We start from the raw sequence: 24,368 nt of genomic DNA on the forward strand, positions 1-24,368 counted from the left end.
GTACAAGTAAGTAAAGAGTCCATTTTAATGTCTGGTAAAAAGGGCAACTAACCTTAACACTTAAAACTTGTTGTGAGTTAATATGCTAACTATGACAACCAGATAAGACCTCATATTATATCTTAGTTTGTGGGCTTTTGTCAGTTCCATTTGATATTAAGAACCTTAAGTTTTCCACTCTTTGAAGTGTTTTATTATGTGTGTGATAACTGCTACATGTATTTGGTTTGATAGCTGATAGACAGTTGTGTTCTCTAGAACATTCAAAAGTTCACACAATAGAAGACACTTCCATTGGGAAAGTTCAAAATTCTTGGAGTGGATTGGCCTTTTCTATATAGATTCTGCACTCATCACCATAGCATCTGAGTGCCTTCCAGTAGTGCATTGAGCAATGTGACTAACCATCTGTCAGAGAGTTTTGTTCTTTTTCTCATCCTCTCTCAGGAGAAGCGGGCAAGGGGAATTGTGTGTGCAGTGAAGTGTTATGTTTCAGTGTGGGGGTTTGTTTTGTTTTGTTTTCTCTTATGTATGGGTTGCTGTGTTTTTATATTAGAGAAAGAAAGATCAAAGAAGTGTGCCTTGTACGTGGAGCAGAAAGTGGTGAGTTTTGTGAATCCTTAGTTCCCGTGAATCCAGGGTGAAAAGTGGATCCTGGCATGTCTACCCTGGGTATAGGTAAAATTGTTCACAGGAGGAACATCTAGGCGTAGCCAACACTGATAGGTAAAAGGATTTGCATCCCCCTGCCTCAAGCCTTCACTATCCTGGACTGGGCCAAGTAGCACTTGCTGTGCAGCAACCAATCAGCAATTCTTCCTCTCTATTTTGTCCTTTCACTTGTTGAGCAGGTGGGTGCTCTGCAAAAGAGTGGGGGTTTCAGTGCCTGTCATGCTACATAGCCCAAACCAAGATCTATTTATCTTTCAATAGTCTTTGAGTGCCTTCCACTTAAAATTAATAGCAATAGGGAAGTCCCTAGCAGACTTCATGGAGTCTCTGGCACTTCACCCTGATGGATGGGACTTATGAGAACACCTCTTGACTCAAGCATGGGGCAATGATAAGGAAGATTTTCTGCTGAGTTGTGGCCTGGAGAGGGAAGAGAGGCCCAAAAAATGGAAAGAGGAAAACAATGGGATATATGGTGGAGGGAATAAATGTTGAAGAGAAGATCATATTCAAGGGATAGAGAGGTACACTAAAAGATGGACAAGGGACATGAGAGAGGAGTTACACGCAAGGAGACATGCCTAATTATATAATAATCTTAGCTAGTTTAAATACTTCAGGCATATCAATCCTCAAATGTCTCCTCTCAAAATGAAATTATCCCACTTTTGTGAATATCTATTCATGGAAGTCTGATCATTCCATTTATCGTTTTCATTGTCATGCTCTTTCCAATTATATTTTTCTTCAAATTGGGTTACCCAAACTGAAGACAGTATTCCAAATACAGTCTATCTAGTGTCTTATAATGTGATAGTGCAATATCCTTGGACATTTATAATAATATATACCACTCTTCAATCTAAGTTAACATCCTGTTAGCCTTTCTTCTCCTGCGGCACAGTAGGCCAAGAATTTAACAGTTGGATCTATTAATTCTCCCAAATCATTTTCCTATATCCCATTTTCTATATTTAACAATGTATTGTAATTTAAACTAAATTTATCTTTGGCATTCTTTATGCACTTTATTTTATTTTGACCTTTTACGATTAAGCACATTAAATTTCATTTTCCACCTCTTGAATCTATTCTAGCAGTAAAGCAACTACAATTTTAGCCATAAATTCTAACATGGTAGAACTTGAAATATTAAGTGTTCATAGGAAATTGCCACAAGATCTCTTTTCTACCATGAGAGATTATAGAAGTAGCAGAAAACCTTATGATTTCAGCTGAAGGAACTCATATAATGTATGAAAGAAAATGTGGGAAACATTTCAGAATTTCCTGTGACTTCACAGTAACTTTCCAGTCTGTGTAATGTGATCTGTATTACAGTACAATGTTTAACTGCAGTAACAATAAACCTTTCAATGGACTTCACTGTATTTGTTGCCCATAAGAACTGAATGAATACTTCCATGCTAGACAATCTGCTTTACAGATCATTTTCTTGAAATTTTGCCTGACAGCATTGTGTTTTTATAAATTATCAGAAAGGAAACACAATTCTTTGTAGTCACTTGTGGTTAGATTTATTAGGGAGATGATCTGTTTAACACCACTTCAGAGAAACCAGACATATCCTGGGATTTTCACTTTGTACCACCTAAAAAAAGAAAAAGAAAAGAAAAGGCAGGGTGAAGAGAGAGACTCTTTAGATGCCTAATTCTTGTAATATCTCATAATTTACAACTTTTTAATTTTAGACAGTATAATTGCTTTCCCCACACTTTCATCTTGACCTTAATAACCCCAGAAGCATAGATGGGCATGGAAAAGGATCTCTTGTTATGGGGAGATGTTGGGAGGGTCTGCTTCCCACAGCCTCCCTATCAGCTGTCTGAACCAGCAGCTTCTCAAGGCAGTACTGCTCTCTGCCTTCCAGCAACACTGTCCTGAGTGCTCAGCCACTGCACCTCTTGCATAGCCACCAGCACCTCTACTTCCTACTCTCCCTTTTACTTGCAACTCCACCCCACCAATCGCTCCTCTGACCGTCAAGCAATCAGAACCCCCTCCCTCTCCAATTTGCATGGAACTCTAACTGTTCCTTCCAGAGCTCCACCTTCAGCTCACTTCATGCGGCTTCCAGCAGTTCATTTACCTATGGCAACATATACACACACCCTTCTTTTCTATCCCTATTCAGATCAGCTCTCTCTACTTACTGCCCCCCAGACTCCCTCGTTGCCCATTCCCTCCTTTCCCTTAGTCCTACTCACTGCCCCCATGCTCATTCTCCATCACTCACAGCCTCCCTAGTCTTTTACTCCCTTCCACTGCTCGCTACCCATCCAGAATCCCACCACAGCTCCATTCTAGCTCCCACTCATTGCACCCCAGAAAACCTGGACATCATTTTAACTAAACCTTCCTATTTCTGCTTCCAGCATCTATCATCCATTATTCTGTATCCCACCATAGGCATAACTCCCTCCACCATAAACACCTCCTGTGGACTTTTTACCATCTGGTGGAGTGACATCCCAGCTTTGATGGGCTTTGTAAGATATTGAGAGTCTGGCCTGGATCATCACTCAGAACTAGGAAGCATTGCTGCATCCAAGCGTGGGAGCTCTGTCCCTGACAGCTTAGCTCTTGACAAAGTAGAGATCTGTAGCTCTGTTGTCACTGAGCAGGTGACTTATATCCTCCTAGAATCATGGAAGCCATCCACCCAAAGAATTTACAATTCTAGTTGGAAAAGATTTGTGGTTTGATGCAGTCAGGGCTAAGTGGACTGTTTTGCTTATGCTGCACAAAACTGCTTGATTACCTTCATACACTGTCTGAGGCTAACTTGCAGACTAATTCCATCCAAGTATATTTAGTAGCTACTGTGTCCTATTATCAACTAGTTGAAGGTAGACAAGTGAGCACCAGGTCATCAGGTTCATTTGGCACTTTTAAAAACCTGCATCAAAAAGCTTCCTATAGCATGGAGTATTAATGTGGTCCTGAAAAAGCTGATGAACCACTCAGTTCCTTCGAGCTTAAGTTTCTTACACGATATATTTTTCCTGGTGACAGCAATTTCAGCAAGCAAGTTTAAGGTTGAACAAGCAAACTTAAAGCTCTAGAGACTGATTCAGATTTTACAAGGATAGTGTGGTGCTGCGGACTGATCAGAGATTCCTTTCCAATGTGGTTACTGTTTTTCACATTAATGAGCCTATCTTTTCAACATTCTTGCCATCTTTGCACCATGCCAGTGAAACCTTTCTCCATGCACTTGACATTAAAAAGGTCAGGATTTTGCTTGGAGCATATTAAAGCCCTTAGAAGTCCACCAAACTTTTGTTTCTTCTGACATCAGTTCATTTGAAAATGCTGTTAGTAAGATGACCATGTTTGAGTAGCTGTCTGATTGAATTTCATATTGCAGTGACCTGCCTAGTCTAAAACTAGAAGGCTGGGTCAACGTTCACAAGGCTCATCACAGCCTACTGCAAGAATATTTTTATCGCATATCTCTGTACATCTATTTTGACAGACTTAAATTATATCAAAGTATGGCACTCTTATTCCAAAATAATAGTATCCATAAACAGACTTGCACCAAAATAACTAAAGGCACGAATAAAGCCAATGTAATTATTTTGATTCCCATATCCATGTAGACAAGTCCTTACACTGAGGAACTCAGACCCAAGGGTAAAAATTCTGTTGGAATGGTATCTTCAGATAATCAGAATACAAGTAAGTAATTTCCCCCATTTTTCTCTTTGAGTCTGATACCCTCTACATAGGGTCATAATTCACGCTAAATGCTGGGTCATATTTGTACCCAGCATTCTTTACTACCCTTTTTGGCTTTCCACCTGTATCCAGTATTATAACGCATATACAGAAGCCTGTTAATGTTAACAAAGGGAACAGGAAAAAGTGCTTGCATTATATTTTAAAACTACAGTATGTTCTAATTTTATTATCATACACAGCAACTCTGGCTTGCTTAAACATCTAAAAGTAAAGTCCATATTTCTTCATATTTGTTGTGGCATTTTATTTATTTTGTTGAATGATTTTTCCTTTACCAGATGATTTTGTAGAAACATTTTTCCGTTGCCAGACTCTCTGAAAGTCAGAAAACTACATTATAACAGTATCAGGTGAAAAGTATTTTTAATCTACAATACAGTGTACCACCAGGTGAAATGCTATCTGTGTTTTTCTATATTCCATATTATATGTATCAGGGAAAAATAACTGATCTTGTGGTAATTTATTTGTGGTACATTTATGTGATTAATCTAGTTCTGTTGCAATAAACCTCTACATGTAAAGTTTCCTATAACATACATAATTCTAATGAAAGTAGTTATAGGTTGTTCATGTTTCAGTAGAATATAAAGACTATAGAGAAAAACATTTTATAACTGAAGGGTTCTATAGATCACATGCAGATAATACTTTATTTTGGAGCACTAAAAGAAGAAAACAGTTTGACTTTAAAATGATAGAATGGGAAAACCTTGCTGTGATATATTTAGCTAGTATAGTTGTCTCCCTCTCCTCAGACAAATATGGTTATGATTTAAGAGAAGGAGACCTTTTTTTAAAACCTGACTTGTATTTTTTCACACCAATACACCAATTTATGAGACAAGGCATGCTCCAGGGAAAGAACTGTGCTGTATAAACTTATACTGGCTGCCTTTCATACTTGTCTGAATGACGCTGTGGGTGCTTAGTATTTTTAAAGTGAGGATTGAGCTTTTCTATTTTTGCCATTGTGATCAATAAACAAGATTAAAAATATAAAACTTACTGCAACAAGAAACAGTTCATACTGATATTAGTAACAAAAGCTCAGTATCTGAAGAACTTTTAAATTTATTGTGGTACTGTAGACATGTACTGTAAAGTTCTCCAGAACACCATCTGTTTCTGTTCCATCTGGCCTAAGGGATCTATAAAACTACTGAAGGAAATTGAAGTTAAGGAACAAGCATGTGTTTTACAGAATTTCAGATCATTTGATTGTGGTTTGTAGAATCCCTGTGAAAAACAATAAAACTCTTTGTGGGACATTTTAGCTGCACCCTGTAAGAAATGTATTAATATACTTTATTAAAAGTATTAGTTTCTGAAATATTGCTTCAGCCTGTATTATTCAACATAATAAATGATTTTACATATGGAATTGTACTTTTAAAATATTCCATATTAATCTTTTAATTATTATTTTATTGATAATAAAATTAAAATTCTTGAGAGAGAAAAAAATGTAGATGTTTATCAAAGGTTAAAATACTTAGACTGTACCCTAGAGGGAAGAACTTCCTTGCAGTCTCAGATTTTTAGTTAATAGACCAAAGCACAACATTCAAACTAACAAAAGATGCTGATGGTTGATATTTCTATTGTACCTAACATTTTAAAAAACATCTAGGGACATTATTAAAATATCACGCTTCAGGAATATAGGCTAAATAAAAGGCACACTTAACACTATAACTTTAAGAAATGGCTTCACAGTATTTTTCCTAAATATTGCTGGAAAAAGAGAAAGATATACATAATTTATTGTAGTAAATCAGGTTTTGAGAACATCTGCAAACCCCAAAAATGTGCAGACTAGTGATTCCTTATTAGACTCTTCAGGTTAGAAGAAACCAGAGAAATAGATATCTTTCTTTACCTTCAAATATTTTATTAGATCAGATACAAAATGCAAAATATGCTGTGTGACAGTTGTGATATGTAGCATGATGTGGAATTTGTTATAGTACATAACTAACAAAGTAAAAACAGCATAAACCAGTTAAATAAAAAGTGTTAACCAGTCTGGATAAATTTGTTTTTCAACAGCTGGTGTAGATCACAGGGTTTTTTAAAACATATTATAGGTGTATAGGTGAGAGAGCAGTAGCCTAGAGAGTATATTGGAAGATGTTTGCAGGCTGTGCAGCTTAGCTTGAGCAGAATATCTGTGTCTGTGTGATTGTACTGCTATGGAATCAGTATATTTTATTATTTCTACAATTATAACTTTTTCCATAGTCCTGGCAATGCAATCTTTGTGGCCATTCCCTTATAGCAGGTATTGATGTTTTTCCGTATGCTAGTCAACAGGTATTTTGCTGCTGTCAGCAAATTTGAGTAGATTTGTATAGTATTCCATAACAGGAAAAAAAAGGAATAATGATAGAAATATTTTAATATTAATGGAAGGAACAGTCCTACTTTTTCATCTTATTTGTGTGCAGTATCTCTTTATCTTCAAGCAAAACTACCAAAGATGGGGAAGTGATTCCACTCTCTCTTATAGTTTGAATTCCCTGAGAGGTATTTCCATGTTGTTGCATGGGCATGTGATCTACATTAGAATACAAACTTGGATTTGTGTGTAACTTGCTGGTGGATTCTCTTTAACCTGAATCTTTAAATCATTATTTGAGGACTTCAATAACTCAGTCTTACGTTAGGGGTCTATTACAGGAGAGGGTGGGTGAAGTTCTGTGGCTTGTGTTTTGCAGGAGGTCAGACTAGATAATCATAATGGTCCCTTCTGACCTTATAGTCTATGAGTAATATAGCTGGACAGAGAACCCATTTTCAGATAGCATCAAATTGACAGTATCTGTTTCTTTAACTTTAAAATCAAAAAGTCTTCCCCATGCACTGAAGAAGGAAATATTAGTTTTATGGAAAAGATTATCTAGGCAACTCTGGAAATAAATCCAATTTTAACCCAGTGTTACATTTTCTTATCACTTATTAGGACTAGCCAACATAGCTGTGTTGCTGGGCAAACATAGTAGGTGCTGCTGTTGTAAATACTGTAACACAGAGTGGCATCTTAATAGCACTTGCTTTTCATCTACATATTAAAAACGCTTTTCAATGGAAAAGTTATTTGTGATTAAAGGTATTTTGTGATAAAGGAGCATTTTTGTCTGTATCTGCAACAGTTGCAGTTAACATGTGGTATTACTGTAAGTGAAAGAAGTTAGCAAAATAAAATACTTTTTCTGTTTTTTCAGTTTGTTTACTTTATACATGATAACTATATGTGTAGGCAATTTCACTGTTCCTCTGAATCCTATTTTATATTTTAGAGTAATGGGGCTGTGTTGGCATAGGCTGAAGGAGGTTGCTAGGGGCCGGAACCAAGGTGCAGGACATTACAGGACCTTCATGTGAATGGCCTGTGCCTCTGTACAGATGGTCCTGGGACAGGGAAGTTACACACCTGTACAGTAACTGAAATGCTGCCTTGAATGTGGGGGACTGGATTGGATGACCTCTCAAGGTCCCTTCTAGTCCTACACTTTTATGTTTCTTCGAGATATGTTGTCTATACGTATTTCAGTTCTAGTATGCATTCATCCCACGCTCTCAAGATTGGAATCTTTTGATCAGCAATGTCCATTGGGCCATGCCTGCAACCTTCATCCAGGGGCATAAAAGTTGCAGTGAAATAACCCTCACTTTCTTCACCAGAACTAAATCCAGATATTATTAGACTCTTAGTACTGGGGAAAGGAGGGTGGGTCATGGAATACATATAGAGAACACATCTCAAAGAACTCCAGTTACTGCACAGATAAGAAACTGCTTTTTTGAGTGCTTTTCTATATGTATTCCACTTCTGGAGATTCACAAGAAGTAGACAGATAAATGGAGGAGGGTACTCAGCATCAAACTAAATAACGGTGGCAGCAAAGCCCTGACAAATCAAGTGTCAGAGCTGAATGCCTCTACATTGAGATAATGTTTAGTAAAGGTGTCTATATAGACTTCCAATTACCTGTCTTCTATATGTTAACTATGGGGACACTTCTAAAAGAAGCTGCAGAAACTGCACTTGCTCTTGTGGAGTGTGCCCTAACCTGCCTTGTAGGTTCTTATCTAGCTATTCTATAGTACAGCTTAATATTCTCTGAGACCCACTTAGATAACCCTTGGGTTGGAATTGCCTATTAGATCTTTCAGCGAAAGCAACAGAAGGCTTAGACTCAGTTTCATTCAGTGCAAATAGATAGGTCCCTAAGAATATGCAGAGGTTGTACAATGGCCTCCCACTTGAAAGAGTGTCATTTGGGGATGGGTGGAAATGGTAAATGTATGAACTGACAGAAAGAGGAGACTTATCTCTCTCTTTTATTTAGAAGTATGTTTAACAGGGAGTCCTCTTTCATGCTTCTTGGAGAAGTGGTGCAGGGTCGCACCCCTTTCAGATTGGTAGGAGGGAACAACAGCAGAGGTTTCAGGAGAATGCCCCTGGGATGTCTACAGTGAAGCTGGAGGCATAATGTCCAGCTGCTAAAAATAGCAGAATAGCTGCAGCAGGGTTGACAACAGCATCAGCTAGCCACCTGAGTCTCGGACACTGTTATACTCACTCGCACTGCTACTCTGCACTGCTCTTTTCAGCATGCTAGCTTGATCAAAGTTAGTGTGAGTATGTCTGCCTGAGCTGGAAATTACACCTCCATTTGCAAAGTAGACATACCCTTAGAGGCAGGATGCTGAGGGCACATTTTGCTGAGGACTGCTCCAACCCCAATGTATCCTGTCTCCGAGTCTGAGGCAGGTCTCATAGGGTACATCTGCACTGCAAAAAACAAAAATCATGGCAGCAAATCTCGGAGCCTAGGTCAACTGATTTGGTATCATGGAGTACATGCTTTAGGGCTAAAAATAGCAGTGTAGATGTGCCCACTCAGGCTGGAGCCCAGGCTCTATGACCCTCCCCCCCACACACACTCCAGGTCTCAGTGCCTTGGCTCCAGGAAGAAATGTCTACACTGCCATTTTTAGCTCTGTAGTGCAAGCCCCATGAGCCTGAGTCAGTTGACCTGGGCTCTGAGACTCTCCGCCACAAATCTGAGGGTTTTTTTTTTTGCAGTGTAGACATACCCATAGATCTATCCAGGTGATATAGTTTTAATATAGCAACTTAATTTTAAATTTGGGTTAGAAAACAAACAACAGAAACTTCATTTTTCTGTAATATGTCCCTCCCCAAGACAGATGTCCATCATTGAGGGATATGTCTGCCTTATATGAGGAACAGCACTTCACCTGAATCCTGGTACCAGGTGAATGGAAATAAGAAAAAATTCATCCACACAATGAAGTACACTAAGTATCATACTGATTATTCTATGCTATCCTATAATAAAAGTATGTACAGTACAAGCAAACAGGGATTGTAGTTGCAAAAGACAGGAATACAGCTATATTGGCTCCATCTCACAGCCACAGACCGTGAGAAGGAATTGAGGGTTGGTCGCTCTGCCCAGTTTATGCCCTTGGGTGGGTGAAGGTGAAAATGGGCACTGCTGGCCAAAACATTGCAATCTTTAGTGCATGGGGCACATATAGACAATCACTCAAAGAAAAATATGGTTTTGAGGAACAGCTATCAAATGAGACCCTGAGCTACTTGTGCACTAAGTCCTACTCAACACCATGTACCTTTTTTAATCTGTATATTTGATTCATTGTATACTAATTGGGCAGGGTGGGAACACATAAAGCTGTGTTCCTAATCATGGTTATGTTTGTGCAGTCATCTATAAATAACTTTGAAATAGAGTTTTTAAAATAATATTAAGTGCTGACAATATCAAATACTATTAATATGAATTGTGGACAAAATCCTGCAGTTTTTATTCAGTTCTTACTTGGGCAAATTCTTATTCATTTCATGGGAATTTTGCTTGAATTGAGATAGTAGTGTTTTTTTCCTGCTTCCTTCACTTGCTTACCCTCTGCCTGATATTTTATTCCTGGTTCTCTCCTCTCCTTATAGTTGGCCTCTACATTGTTTTGGGAGTTTTTTGTATATATTTAATATGGTTTCCTTAGTGGGGGCTCTCTTTTTAAGCTGTAAATATAAAGAGAGGGCTATACCAAGACTATGGAACTAACCACCAGAAAAGATAAAAATGACCTCTAACCTCACTGCATTGAGAACTAAATGCAAAACTCCTGTCTTCAGCTTAGCTTTGCCTCAGTTAGTTCTTTAACATACAACACACAAACAAAACCAAATAGAAAAAAAAAACAACTCTAAATTAATCAAGTTATTTCTCTGTAGACTGAGAAGGAAGAAAGAAGGAGAAATTGTTATTATTTCTATCCTTAAATACGGGAGGCATTCACATACTGGTACTACTGTGATGATAGCTAGATTAGATAAACTGAAAAGGCTTTATAAACCTTTCCACAGAATGGTTTTATTGCACTTTCCAACTTTGTTGCTTCCTTGTCTGAACAGATATCCTCATCCTTAAAAATGATTTGTCTAAAGGTATCTGTAATGTTTCATAAATATAGTAAAAAGAAGGGGAATATTCTTATCATTTCAACTTGATATGTAATTTTCTGATAGTACACATCCTTCAGTGCATTTAAAAAGTTCAACAGACAAGACTTTTAGTATGCTACTGCATGAAAAAGTTATATGGTAACAATCTTCAGCAATTTTTTTTCTTTAAACAAAACCCAAACAGCAGCAGGAAAAATTCCATAAAAGCTACATTTATGAGCTATCTTCATTTATTTTAGAAAGTCTTAATTTCGAAAGTCAAAATTTGCAGAGTATCTATGCTACATAGACAACAATTATTTGTTTTCCCCCTGGGACCTGTTAGCCCTACAATTTAATAGGCTTTCTAACTCTTACTTCAGATTATTTCTGAATTCCCCTGGGAGCCACTTTTGTGGAAGATTCCATTTGGTTTCACAAGGCCTAAAGGGGAAAAAAAAACTTGGCATAGACCACAAATCTCACACATTAGGAACAATTTGTAAACCACGAACAGAGGCAGCCAGAGTCCATCCCCAGAACAGGCTGCTCCTGTTAGTGCCATTGTCTGAAAAGGATTGGTTTGCCATTTCCCAGATGACCTGCCTATGTGTAGAGAGATGTGAAAAGTTAGAGACAAAAATAGTTTCTACAGAGTGAGGGGGGAGCTTTCTTGTACAGAAAGGAAGGAAATACCTCTGTGGGATTTTATTTTTTCCCTCTTCATCCAAAAAATACAAAGAGGCCCTCTGTCTTTAATGCGAATGTCGGCTTTAAATCTTTTAGGTTTGGATTAACTCTGCAAAAGGAAAAAAAAAATCTGACAGGCTTTCAAATATGACGCAGAAAAACTTTTTTTCTCAATTCGTGTTGTTCATTTGTAAAGCCAAAGGCTGGATGGACTGAATAGTAGGCGCCAGTTGTTGCTTCATTCATAGTTAGCATTACAATGGTCAGAATTAACATCCAAAGACCTACATTATCACTTTTGCTGTTTCACTAGAAAACATTTAATAGGCTGGCTAAAGCAAGTATAGTTCTTTGCTGTTACCCTAACCTAAAAATACTATAAAATTAATAATATAAAGTGAGGGTCATTCAGATCAAATCAAATTGTGTTTTTTCTCTACCATTTTTTGTTTAGGAAACGGTTGGTCTATATAATTGTTACTTAAACTTTAAAAGCTTTTACAAAATGTAGTTTTGATAGGCATTTCCTATTAGTATTGGTTTTAAGAATTGAGCATGTCACCAAGCATGCCAAAGGTCATGTTTTGCTTATAATATCAAGTGACTTTTATGTGAATACCTTTTCTCCATTTTGTTACAGAAATCTAAAATACGTCTTTTTGGTTGAAGTTGTGAATTGTAAAGTTATTTTAATCCTAGCATTATTGTTCAGTGTTTATAAATTCGTTTATAGTAATTATTCTGGCTAAAAAATAAAGTGCTCAGGGCAAGCTCAGTCACCTGTAATAACTAATATATGTATAAAATATGGATGTGGATAAAAAAGGTACATTTGCTAACTTTGCAGCTCAGCTAGAATTTTAAGTTTTCTAAAAATATATGTATCTGCAGGCACTCCAAAAGTAAATATGGGGTTAGATTCACTACCTAACTTAGAATAAGACTTTGTGAAAATGACTTGTTCTTTCTAGATCGTAAGTACTGTACCATATACAGATCTGAAACAAATTTTAGTTTATGTATGCTAAAAAAAAATAGTATTTAGGCTATGTATTCAAAATGTCTGGATTTTTCTCCTAATTGGTATTGCTAATATTAGTAAAATTTCACAGTTTGTTTATTATTTCAATTAGGTACTGCAAATTTGATCTTTAGAAGCAATTAGACTTCAAGAAATGAAATCAAAGAATTCAAATTCTATAGTATAACAACGTTACTTTTAATCTCTGTGAAATCTAATTACATTACAAAAGTATTTTTAATATTCTAATTACCAACAACTGACTAATTTATTAATCATAGATAATTTTTTTTTGAATAATACCTCTGATGTAGATGCTTGGCTTGTGTTATAAAGGCAAATTAAGGTTATTTTAATGCTCTTTATACTAATTTTGCATGGAGAGTATTGCTTGTTTTGTCTTTGGTTGTAACAGGTGTGCAGAAGCAAGTTAAGTAACATGAATAGGAGAAATTCTGATTTCCATTCTGACAGTAAAAATACAGACTAAATTATATACCTAACTAAAAGCCAAAAAGTTTGTTGCTAATAAAGTATTTTAATTTTTCAGTAATGTGCTTTATTTTAAAACAGTTTTTGTTTAGATGTTATGTTAAAGGATTACAGAAAAGCAGATGGAACATATATAATTTCTCATTATATTTGTATTTCTGAATTATAAACAAAACATTATTTAAAACAGAAGTGCTTACCATAGTGGTTTCTACTGGAATATTCTCAATACTCTTTGGTGGGAGATGTACGATAATATTATTGTAAGGATAAATATCTTTTTCAGTATCCATTATCTCATATTAGGGTTGACAGCAAGTAGGAGTGCTATTAAAACATGTTATCAAAGATTTTGCAATATTTTAAATTGCCATATCTTATTTTGATAGTATCCTTTATTAGTATTAGAAATGTGATTGTGTTAATCCAAGTGTTTGTTTTGTTTTGTTTTTAATTTTTTAAAGAACTGAACAGTTTGAACTTTCCATCAAGATTTTAACATGAGTAGCATTTACTTACATATTAGGTGTTTGAGGGACTTTCTCCCAAATGAGAAAGGACAACTCCTGTGAGTCAGATTTGCGGAATGGGGTCCAGTAATTTTTATATTGCATTAGAAAGCCCAGCAAAGTTGAGTTGAATTTGATTTTGATACTTAGAGCTAAGCAAATGCTGAGATCTGCCTAAATGTTTTGCTAATTTTTTTTCATAACGGTATCACTTTTGTGATTTTATCTATCCAGGCAATTATGTTGTTCAGCTCTGGAGTCTTTTGGATGGGTCTGTTATGTATTCCTATGACAGCTTTGCTTTTTGATGTAGTATACAAAGTGTAAGTATAGTACTGTTAAAATTTAGAGGGAAAATTATTGACTATCAAGTTTTAATTTTTCTAAGTATTGGCCAGTTTGTTTAAAAGAAAATATAAATAAAGAACTTCATTGATTCTTTGTTTGTAGTTTACAAATCTTGCCACAAATGTACCACTACTTTATTAGTTTAATATTTTTGTTAATAAGAACTTTTAATTGATAACTTCTGTTGTTTGTGCTTAGCATAACAGCTGACAAAGTATATTATTTAGAACTGATGCATCTGTAACATTTCTCCTTTCAAGATTTCAATTGAAATCACTTCTCAAAAATGAATTTGTAAATTTCTATTTTAGAGTCTTGAAAAATACATATATTAGAGTTTCAACAAGAGTTAATCTGAAAACATTTCGTATTGCAGAATCAAGAGAGCTATTTTTAAGACACTGGTAGATGAAGTTCAGGAGTTGGAAGCAAAATCTCAAGATCCAGGGGCAGTTGTGCATGGCAAGAGGTACTGTAAAATACCTGTCGATTGTGGTGTTTTTGTTTTTGTTTTGTTTTAAATAATTGCTTGCTGTTGTATGTTCATAGTCACGTTGTACAAACTCAAGAAACTAAGACTCTGATCTTGGAGTAGGATGCAAGCAGACAGACACTTGCATCCACATGAACAGTGCTCTCTCTGCAGGTACAAGGATCCATCTGTGTGCATCTTTTTTGAAAGTTCAGGATCTAAGGAATTATTTACAAAAGGTTTTCAGCTGAATTTGTTCATTTGTGGCAGAACCAAATTCTGTCACATTTTGGCTAGTCGTTGTGGATTAAACCAAAATCTAATAGAACCTGGTTTTAAAACCCTGTTTTACCACTTTGGCAGTGTTCACAGTTGAAACAAAACAAGTTAGAACTTGGTTCATTCACAGATACATTTATAAACTTTACCTAAGGACAATTGTTAAACTCAGTCAAAAGCCTTTCAGATAAAGGGACTGAAGGAAAATAGCAAAATCTCTGCACAGTTTGCTGACATTAAAGAAAACAAATTCACTTAGGTATGTAACACCAATCCAAAGAACCTCTCTTACTTCATATATTAAATCAAGTAAAGGAAAATGCACTAGACAAACCTAAAACAGGTAAGAAATAAATTAAACTTAAATCTTCACAAAGTGTACGTACTCCTCCGACTACTTGTACTCTTCCCAGTGCCAGGCATGTATGGTTGAAAAGGAAGACGGAATATTATTTCAGGAGACTTGGAGAAATAAAAGCTTATTCAAAAGTTAGAGAAGAATGGCAAAGAATTATACTAAAGAGATTGAAAAGAACGGACAAGAACATTTTGATGTAGTAGCAGAAAAAAATGATGAAAGGAATACCTTCACAGAGGGTCTGGGGGAGTAAATCAGTGTGCCTCTTTTGCTGCTGAGTCTTGCAGCACTGTTCCCTTCTCTCCTGTGTTCCCAGACTGCTGATTTCAGTTCAGTTGTCTGGGAAACAGACACCTCTCCATCACACTGAATCTCCTTCCAGGTCCCCAATGCTTGTTATAGCTCAGGTGAGCCTCACTGTGCTTCCAGAGACTAGCAGTCATTTTGCCTTATGTGAGCATGTGGTTTATATCAGCTAGTGTTTTGCTGGGAAGAGTTTCATTCCTCCTCTCCAGTCAACCATATCGTCCTCAAAGTACGTGTCTGTGTCCAAAAGAATTTTCTTCTTCAGCTTCTGTTATTAGGGTAACATTTTCGCAAACAGATATATTTTCTTTTATCATTGATGATTATCATAAATCTGTAAGATTGCTCTGGAACCATCTCACAATCTAGTTCATCTGTGAACTTAAATTAGTCTTAAGAAAACATCGAGAAAAGACTTCAGAAAATTGTTTCACTGGCTGCCAAGACATCCTCGTTGGACCATTCAACCTCCAGACAAGTTGTTTAGTTCTTCGGTTTAATGATTTCTTGTTTTAATTTGGGGCCTTAATCCTGGCTGCATAGCTGCTCCTTGTATTAATATCTGCTCACATTACATGGTGAAAATGTCCTCCTCTGTAAAAGAAACTCTTCATTTGAGAAAATGGCAGTCAGGAGTCTCTGATCTGATGGATCAACCTGCTTGCATTGTAACAACCAATGGTAAATCTATGTTGTTAGGAGCCTATATGCACTGTGCAGAGCAAGTGGTTAAATAGTGAGGAACACTTTAATATCAACAGACTGGAAATAAAAATCCTCATATTTTACCAAATCTGGTTCTAATTCATTCAGAAAATACAGTAGTGATTTCAATCAAGGGACAAAAAATGTTGCCCCTCCTTAGGCAGGCATTTCCCATCCTAAAATGGGCTAAAAAGAATCGCAAAGGTGTCAGAGTAATCATATCCAGGAAATTCAATATTAATTGCCTCAGCCATTTCAGGGGAATGTAGCCTCAATCAACAAATATTTCACCAGTTTTAAAGGATGTAGAGAACTCCAATAATAGACTTGTTTGGCATGAGCCACAACTGCAAAATGCTTCTATCCTACAAAGAAATATCAGGAGTCACTAACAATAGGGATTGATACATTTTATGTTCTTTGTGATTACAACCTTTTCTGTAGATTCTGTTCTTTTCCTCTCATTCCCATGGTGTCATGAAAAGTGCAAAGGAGAAGTGAAACTGACTCTGATACCTCAGTCTTAGTTGCAGAAAATGGAAGATTACTTATGTTTGATTCTGCTTCTCTGAAGATAACCTCTTACACAATTCTCACTCTTGGGTCTCATGTCTCCAGGCTTGCCACTCATTACACTGGAGCCTTAAGACCCCAAGAATGCTAATCCTGTGATGACTACTTATTTACAATTCTGCTGATTTAAAAATAGCATCTTGCAGGATTTTTACTCTTGTTAATATAACATCTGACATGAAACTGACCAGTTATTTCTGGCACATTTCTTGTATATTCTTCAGCACTTCATTTTGGCATTCTGTCATTTTTTTCTATTGGTGCTTTCGCCCACCCTTGGTATCTTAGTGCTCTACTTTAGTGCAATAGAAAAATGGGTTTGTTCACAAGAAATTCCACATTTTTAATTATTATCAATGCAAACTCAATATGAGTGTTCTTATCAAATCTTGCATCACTCCCAGTAATAAAGATTCTGCAATCAGAATTTTTCTGCCCAATTGTCAAATAAGATTTTATCTTGTACTTCAATAGACAATACACCTAATAGTAATACAAATACATTTTGTCAGCAAAGTAAGAAAATAGATTGAGCAAGAAGGTGCCTGTAAACGTGCCCCTCTGGGGGCAGCATCGGGGGGTTCCCCTCTGAGTCCTTCCTAGAGGGGGACCGGTCTTCCTGGCTCTCCCCTGCTGGGAGATTGCCCAGTCTTTCGCCCCGGCCCGTAGGCAGGGCGGGCGAGCCAACAGTCTTTTGCCCCAGCCCGTAGGCAGGGCGGGCGAGCCAACAGTCTAGCGTCTGGGATGGTAAGGAGGGTAAGGGTCTCCTGGGGTGGCTCAGGAAGGGGGGAGGGGGACGCAGGCCCACCCATCTCCACTGCGTCCCAGCCCAGGGCCCTAGCAGCGGCAGGGTTGCCTGCCACTGCGTTGGTGGGGCTCCAGCCGTAACACGCCAACCAGGTTGCCCTGTACTCAGCCTCCGTTCAGGGCTGCCCCTGGGCTCCTTCCTCCCCGTACCAACAGGTACCTGATTCCTCCGGGTCACTGGGATGTGGTAGTCCCATCAGGCCCTCCTCGTCCACCGGTGGCAGCTCTGGCAACTCCATGGGCTTCTCCTCGGAGGGGAGCTCCTCCAGGTCCTCCAGCCCCCAGGCCGCTGGTAGGGCCAGCAGGTTCTCCGGGTCCCAGGCTCAGTACTGCTCGGGTCTATCCTCCTCTGGTTCCCTGGCAGCAGGTAGCCTGGGCTAGCCCTCCTCTGGCTCCCGGGCAGCGGGCGACTCAGGTGGGCTCCCCTCCGACTCCCAGGCAACAGGGGACTCAGGTAGGTTCTCCGTCAGTCCCCAGTCGGGGGTTAAGACAGGCCTTTCCCCTTCAGCATGGGCCTCGGGCCTGGTTTTAGCATGGAGCCTACAGGGAGAGGCATCCTTCTCCCTCGGCTGTCCACACCTGACTGAGAACTCAGGCCGGGGTTTTAAAGGCCTGGCCCCACCTCCCTGCTTCCGGTCAGTTGATCTTCTTCTGGGCTCTAGCAGCCAGGTTTTCCCTCTGGGTCCCTCTCCGAGGGGAACCATCCCTCCCGGCTACAGTGCCATTATTACACAGTCACTTTTCTAACTGAAAGAGAACTTGAATATTTGATCACTGACCAGAAAGGCCTGTGGGAGCCTAAAATATGTAACTACCTCAATAAAACAGGTAGTTTGCACTGCAGAAGGCTTGATTTTGTTATCAGAGCCATTATAACTGATATGCCAAGAAGCCTCTTGTGTCTAAAATTTAAATGACTAAAGGTTAAAGGGCAAGTGTTGTAAAAATAAACCATTATTTCATACCTTTATTGCCAAAAAAAATTTCTTCACCTCACACTCAGCTCTTAAAAATGTGTACTATTTCATTTTTAAATGATGTTAATGCTGAAATAGTACACATTTACTGCTATTGAATTGGGCATATGTGAACAGCAACATGACTAATTACTTTGGCTTGTGCAGGTGTACTGAGATACCTGTATGTCAGAAATGCTTTTTCTTCATATAGTCGTATTAACATTTTTATGTAAATCACTTTTAAATATTCTTAAACTAGAAAATTAGTACAAAAATATAAAGTATTAAACATTTTAGATGGTTGAAAATTTAAATCTGTTCTTGCTCATCTTAATTTACATGTAATAAGATGCATTTTATTACTAGTTTGTTCAAAACTTTAAACCATACGAGATAGAAGTTATTCAAGAATACACACACTTCATGTGTCTGAATGGTGTTAGTGCTCAGCCTGTGCCTCCTAGTGCACCTGATGAGCACAGATGCTGAGGTAATGTCATCTAGCATTGCTTATGTATTACATTACATTGGCTCTGATGGATGTAGTTTTATTTTCAGAACTCATTTTGAATGCCAAAAAGATAGTTACAAGTAAAGAGCATTATTCTGCAATCCCTATTCAGGTGAATAAGGAGTGCAGAATTGAGTCCCTATATATTTGAAAATACAGTATGTAAGTGAAAGTATAGTACATTTCTTATCCAAGATATCCCTCTGTCTTCAGTTATATTTTCAGTTCGGTTATTGAGCGCTATATAGTTGAGTCTTTATTATTCACAAACTGCCAATAAGTTGTTCCATATCTAGTATTCAAATATGAATTTAAAGTATGCACATTTAAGGCCCAATTTTCAAGAGCTTACATTTACAAAAATACCCATCTGACTGCTTATTCCAGGCCACAAGCAGGAGATAATTATGGTTGTTCTGTAGGCACCGCTCTAGTGACCAGGGTTAGAGGGCTGGATATAATATGGCACTGCGCATCTCATTGGAGCCTGGGTTTCCGGAAAGAAAGGGAGCCTCTCAAGAGAAATATAGTTTGTCTTTAGTGTGGGCTCTGCATATACCTAAAGTCAAAGTAACGTACCTTACCACCAGCCCTGCAGAGGCTCTGAACATTGTTGAAGAGTTGAGTCCATTGAGAACTGCACAAGCATCCCCTCACAAAATCAAACATATTCAGTGCCCATAGTTATATAAGGTAAGTGCTGCCCCCAGCCTTCTCAGTACCACCTTCTTCATGGCTGTGAGCGGAAGAACCTCAGCTGTGCGCAGAGTCTGGCTTTGCAATGTTTTCCTCCATTTCTTCCCTCCAAATCTGTCTGAATTTGTATAATTAATTTTATTGTATTTTTAGTATCTTATAGGAAATAATTACTTATCTTAAGTAATGCACATTGGAAAACATAATCCCAACTGTATATATAAAATGATGGGGTCTAAATTAGCAGTTACCACTCAAGAAAGAGATCTTGGAGTCATTGTGGATAGTTCTCTGAAAACATCCACTCAGTGTGCAGCAGCAGTCAAAAAGCTAATAGAATGTTGGGAATCATTAGGAAAGGGACAGATAATAAGACAGAAAATATCATATTGCCTCTTTATAAATCCATGGTACGCCATATCTTGAATACTCTATGCACCATCTCAAAAAAGATATATAGGAAATGGAAAAAGTACAGAAAAGGGCAACAAAAATTATTAGGGGTATGGAAAAACTTCCATGAGGAGAGATTAATAAGACTAGGAGTTTTCAGCTTGGAAAAGAGACAACTAAGGAGGGATATGAAGAGGTCTATAAAATCATGATTAGTGTGGAGAAAGTAAATAAGGAAGTGTTATTTACTCCTCATAACACAAGAACTAGGGGGTCACCACATGAAATTAATAGGCAGCAGGTTTAAAACGAACAAAAGGAAGTATTTCTTCATACAACACAAAGTCAACCATTTGGTCTGACTCAGTATGGCTGTTTTTATATTCTTAGAGGTCACTTTTACAGAACTGGGTTGTTGCCGCATCATGATTGCCCCTGAAATAACTAAGGCTTTGTCTATGTGAGAAAATCGTACCAATTTTACTAAATAGGTTTAGAAACAGTTAAATTGGTGCATCCCCCTTGCTAAGTAATATCTATGTCTCAGGCACCAACCTGTTCTCAGGACAAGAGAGATTTAGCTCATGTTCAAATTTATCTTGAATCTTTTCTTCCTCAAGTTTGCTATCATCAGCACAGTCAAACAGGACTTCAAGATGTCTTTCCAAAAGGACATTGAAAAATTGGATATGGTTCAAAGAAGAGTCCTGAGAATAATTAAAGGATTGGAACACACCTTATAGTGAAAGACATTAACTCAATCTGTTTAATTTAACAAATATTAAGTGAACGGTGATTTGTTTACACTGTAAGAACCATATCTTCAAAGAGGATTAATAGACGTTAGAAACCTAAATACCTTTAAGGATCTGGGCCTAAGTACCTACGTTGGGAACAGAAATTTGCTTAATAAAGGACTCTTCTATCCTGAAGACAGAGGTATAGCAAGATCCAGTGGCCAGAAGTTGAAGCCAGGCAAACTCAGGCTAGAAACAAGGCACACATTTTTAATAGTGTGGATAATTAACCATTGGAACTCTTACCAAAGATTGTGGTGAAAATTTTTAAATCAAGATGGGATGTTTTATCTAGAAGATGTGCTTTAGTTAAATCACCACTATTGGACTTGAATCAGGAATTAATTCAGGGAAATCTTATGGCCTGTGTTATGCAGGAGGTCAGACTAGATGATCACCATGGTCCCTTCTGGCCTTCAAAATCGAAGGATGTACTGTGAAGTACTTTCAAACTTAGCTTACTATGGATCCCAAGATTGCTACAGACACTGTCACAACTGAAACAGCTTTTTCACAACTTTAAGGCTTCAGCAAGTAGCATGAGTTCAAAAAGTTCTATTCTAAATTTTATCTGGGCACCCTGGGGCATGTTGATAAAACAGCTCACATACTGAAGACAAAACATTCAGCACTGGGGTGTCTGAAACTGAAGCCCAGTTCAGGGTGCATAGTTCCTGTGATTTGTTGAAGAGTCTGTGTAATGCCATTCCCAGTCCTCATCTACATTGCTTTCCAATTCCTGCAGTAAATCTTCTTAAAATTATTAGAAAGTATATATATCAGATTTTGAAGAGCTGTCTGTGCTATGGCCAGTCCACCTATTTTCTAATTACTAAATTAGGGTCTTATCTATGGGAAACTACAAGAATTTGGGAAGAAAGATACATTGTAAGGAGACAGCCTGTTTGTTTCTTTAAAATGTCATACCTTGCAACATTCAACCAGTATCTGTGTATCCAATTGGTTAAAACTGTCATTCGTTCCCTCCTTCACCCTTTTTTCCTTCTTCTGTTCACGTGGAGAGCTGTCTGGATTATATTCCAGTATATTTTGCAGTAGTAACACAAATAGTAATGAGGTGCCATTCTAAGTTTCAAAGTTTTGGGAGGGAGGAAAATGGCTAATATAACTGGATGACACACAGAAGCCCTGCTTTAAACTCCCAGCAAATGTGTATGTTACCAGAAATCTGCATGTACACAATTTCATTCTAGCTTAATTTTCAACCTGCTTGTGTGTGCACATAAATCTTTGAAAATCCTTTGTGTGCAAAAGAGCATGCACATACTAGTTACATTGTAAACACATGCAATATCTTTGAAAATGTGTACCTTACTATTTACTTAACATCTCTGAAAAAAACTTGTTAAAGGGCAGTACTAATATGTAGCAAGGCAATCAAACACCTCCAGTAACAAAAATAGTGTTGATTTCTCTAATATGAGTATGCTCTGCAGCTTTAAAATGTTAATTACTTGCATTAATTGTAATTAGTATGTACTTCATATTACCAAACATGTTTGAAATCTGTGAAACCATAGTAAACGGCAGATTGTTCATATTTGTCAAAATAGATTGAATTACATTTTATCAATGTACTTATAGAATGTTTTATGTAAAAAAAAAAAAAACACTTTACAAAAACAAGTAATGTATGTTACTATGAGGCCACTAACCTCTTTTTAAAATTTGGTATCTAGTCCAGACTGAACCACAAGTCTCTAAAAATAGTGGACCGTATAACCATGGCACCTGTTTTGCAGGGACAGATCTTTAACAATTTAAAAAATTATTGGCAAATCTGTTTTGGGCTGGACTATTGTAAATAATACATTGTAATAAGGAGCAGTACCAAGCTGCACCTCTTGAAAGCAAGCACCATGAGGAATAATATTTCAAGAGAATCAGAATGCTTTCTGAGAGTTTTCCAGAGCTCACCAGAAGTGCACACACTGCAACACCCTTCACAGAGGAAGCATACTCCAATTTACACATGGCTGGCTGGTATATCCAGGGACAAAGCTTTAGCTCCGCCTCCCCTCTCCCCTTCCTATCACCTTGGGGCACTGTATCATGGGAGGGAGGAAGGGATAAGTCCCCACAGTTCTTAGTATGTATGGGCTGCAATTCTGCCTGACCTTTATGCAGGTTATGCTGGTTTGGGAAAGCCTATATTCCCTTCCCTCACACTGCACACCCCAAAAGGGCCAGACAGAGTCTAGCACTTAGATATCTTAATGGTAATTGTTAGTTTATTTATGGGTATTGTGGTTACACTTAGAGTCCCTAATAAGGAATTGGGGCTCCATTATTCTAGGCATTGTATAAACACATAACCACAAACCAGTCTCTACCTCAGGAAGCTTACAAACTTAAACCTAGTATTTGAAATACTTTAGTTTGCCACCATTTTAATCATATGTCTAATAATAATTGTCAGGTACAACCTAAAAAAAGATTGATCACTTATTTTTTCCCTACCTTATAATCGGCAGTTTTTATTTGTTTGTTAACCCTTATGTAATGTCCCATGGGCAAATTATATACAGTCATTGACATACTAGTATATTTCACAAGTTTCCACTTTCTTTCTAGCTTAACTGAAAGAGCTCAACTATTGAAGAATGTCTTTAAGAAGAGCCATGTGAACTTGTACCGTTCTGAATCTCTGCAGCAAAATTTGCTTCGTAAGTGTTCAGTGTTTAAAAAAAATTAACACCCTGTTTCAAAATATAGACATAAAACACTACTTTACTACAATAGTTTGTCATAAAATGCAATATCTTGATTGCTGCTACAATGGATTATTAAAAACACTTTTTACAAGATATCTAACTAGAAAAAACACAAAAATATGTGCCTAATATATTGATATATTTTAAGAAAGGACAAATCTGTTTACTCTGTTTGCTGTTAAGACATTGACGTTTGAATTACAAACAGATTTTACTGCTATGTATGATGATGTAAATCCTGAAATTGTTTTGATTTTGTTTATCGCAAAGAGAAAAGGCACCTATTGAAAAAAAAATATATATATATATAAATAAATACAATGTTTTTGTCATATCTGACAAAAACAATATATATGACTGCATTTGTAATAGTGTGTATATATATATTTGTACTAGCACATGTGGGATAAGTCTCATGTCTAAAATATTGGTAGAGAGAGTTATGGCTTTTTTCATGAAGGAAGACAAGGTAAAAAGGGAGGAGGTGTTGTTTTATAAATCAAGAAAATATACACATGTTCTAAGGTCCAGAAGGATGTGGGAGGCAGAACAATTGGCAGACTCTGGCTAAAAATAAAAAATTGGAGAGTATGCTTTTAAAATTTGCCGATGACACCCAGCTGGAAGGGGTTGCAAGCACTCTGGAAGTCAGCATTAGAAATCAAAACAACCTTGAAAAATTGTCAAATTGGTCTGAATGCAACAAGATGAAATTCCGTAAAGACAAGTGCAATATACTACATTTAGGAAGGACAAATCAAATGCACAATTACAA

General features: G+C 37.3%; 1 protein-coding gene across 4 annotated transcripts in view; it reads left to right on the plus strand.

Annotated features, from left to right (window-relative positions):
- Positions 1-24,368, plus strand: part of ATP8A1 (ATPase phospholipid transporting 8A1) — a 215,715-nt gene that overhangs the window by 185,960 nt on the left and 5,387 nt on the right. For all 4 annotated transcript variants that reach the window (XM_067531192.1, XM_067531193.1, XM_067531194.1 and 1 more), the window contains 3 exons: positions 13,889-13,977; positions 14,379-14,471; positions 23,454-23,545. In XM_067531192.1, the coding sequence (XP_067387293.1) occupies positions 13,889-13,977; positions 14,379-14,471; positions 23,454-23,545 (274 nt within the window). The remainder of the gene's footprint in view (positions 1-13,888; positions 13,978-14,378; positions 14,472-23,453; positions 23,546-24,368) is intronic.

The sequence above is a fragment of the Emydura macquarii genome, unplaced genomic scaffold (genome assembly GCF_026122565.2).
Source record: "Emydura macquarii macquarii isolate MOO-44397 ecotype Brisbane River unplaced genomic scaffold, CSIRO-AGI_Emac_v2 contig_3128, whole genome shotgun sequence".
Classification (NCBI taxonomy): domain Eukaryota; kingdom Metazoa; phylum Chordata; order Testudines; family Chelidae; genus Emydura; species Emydura macquarii.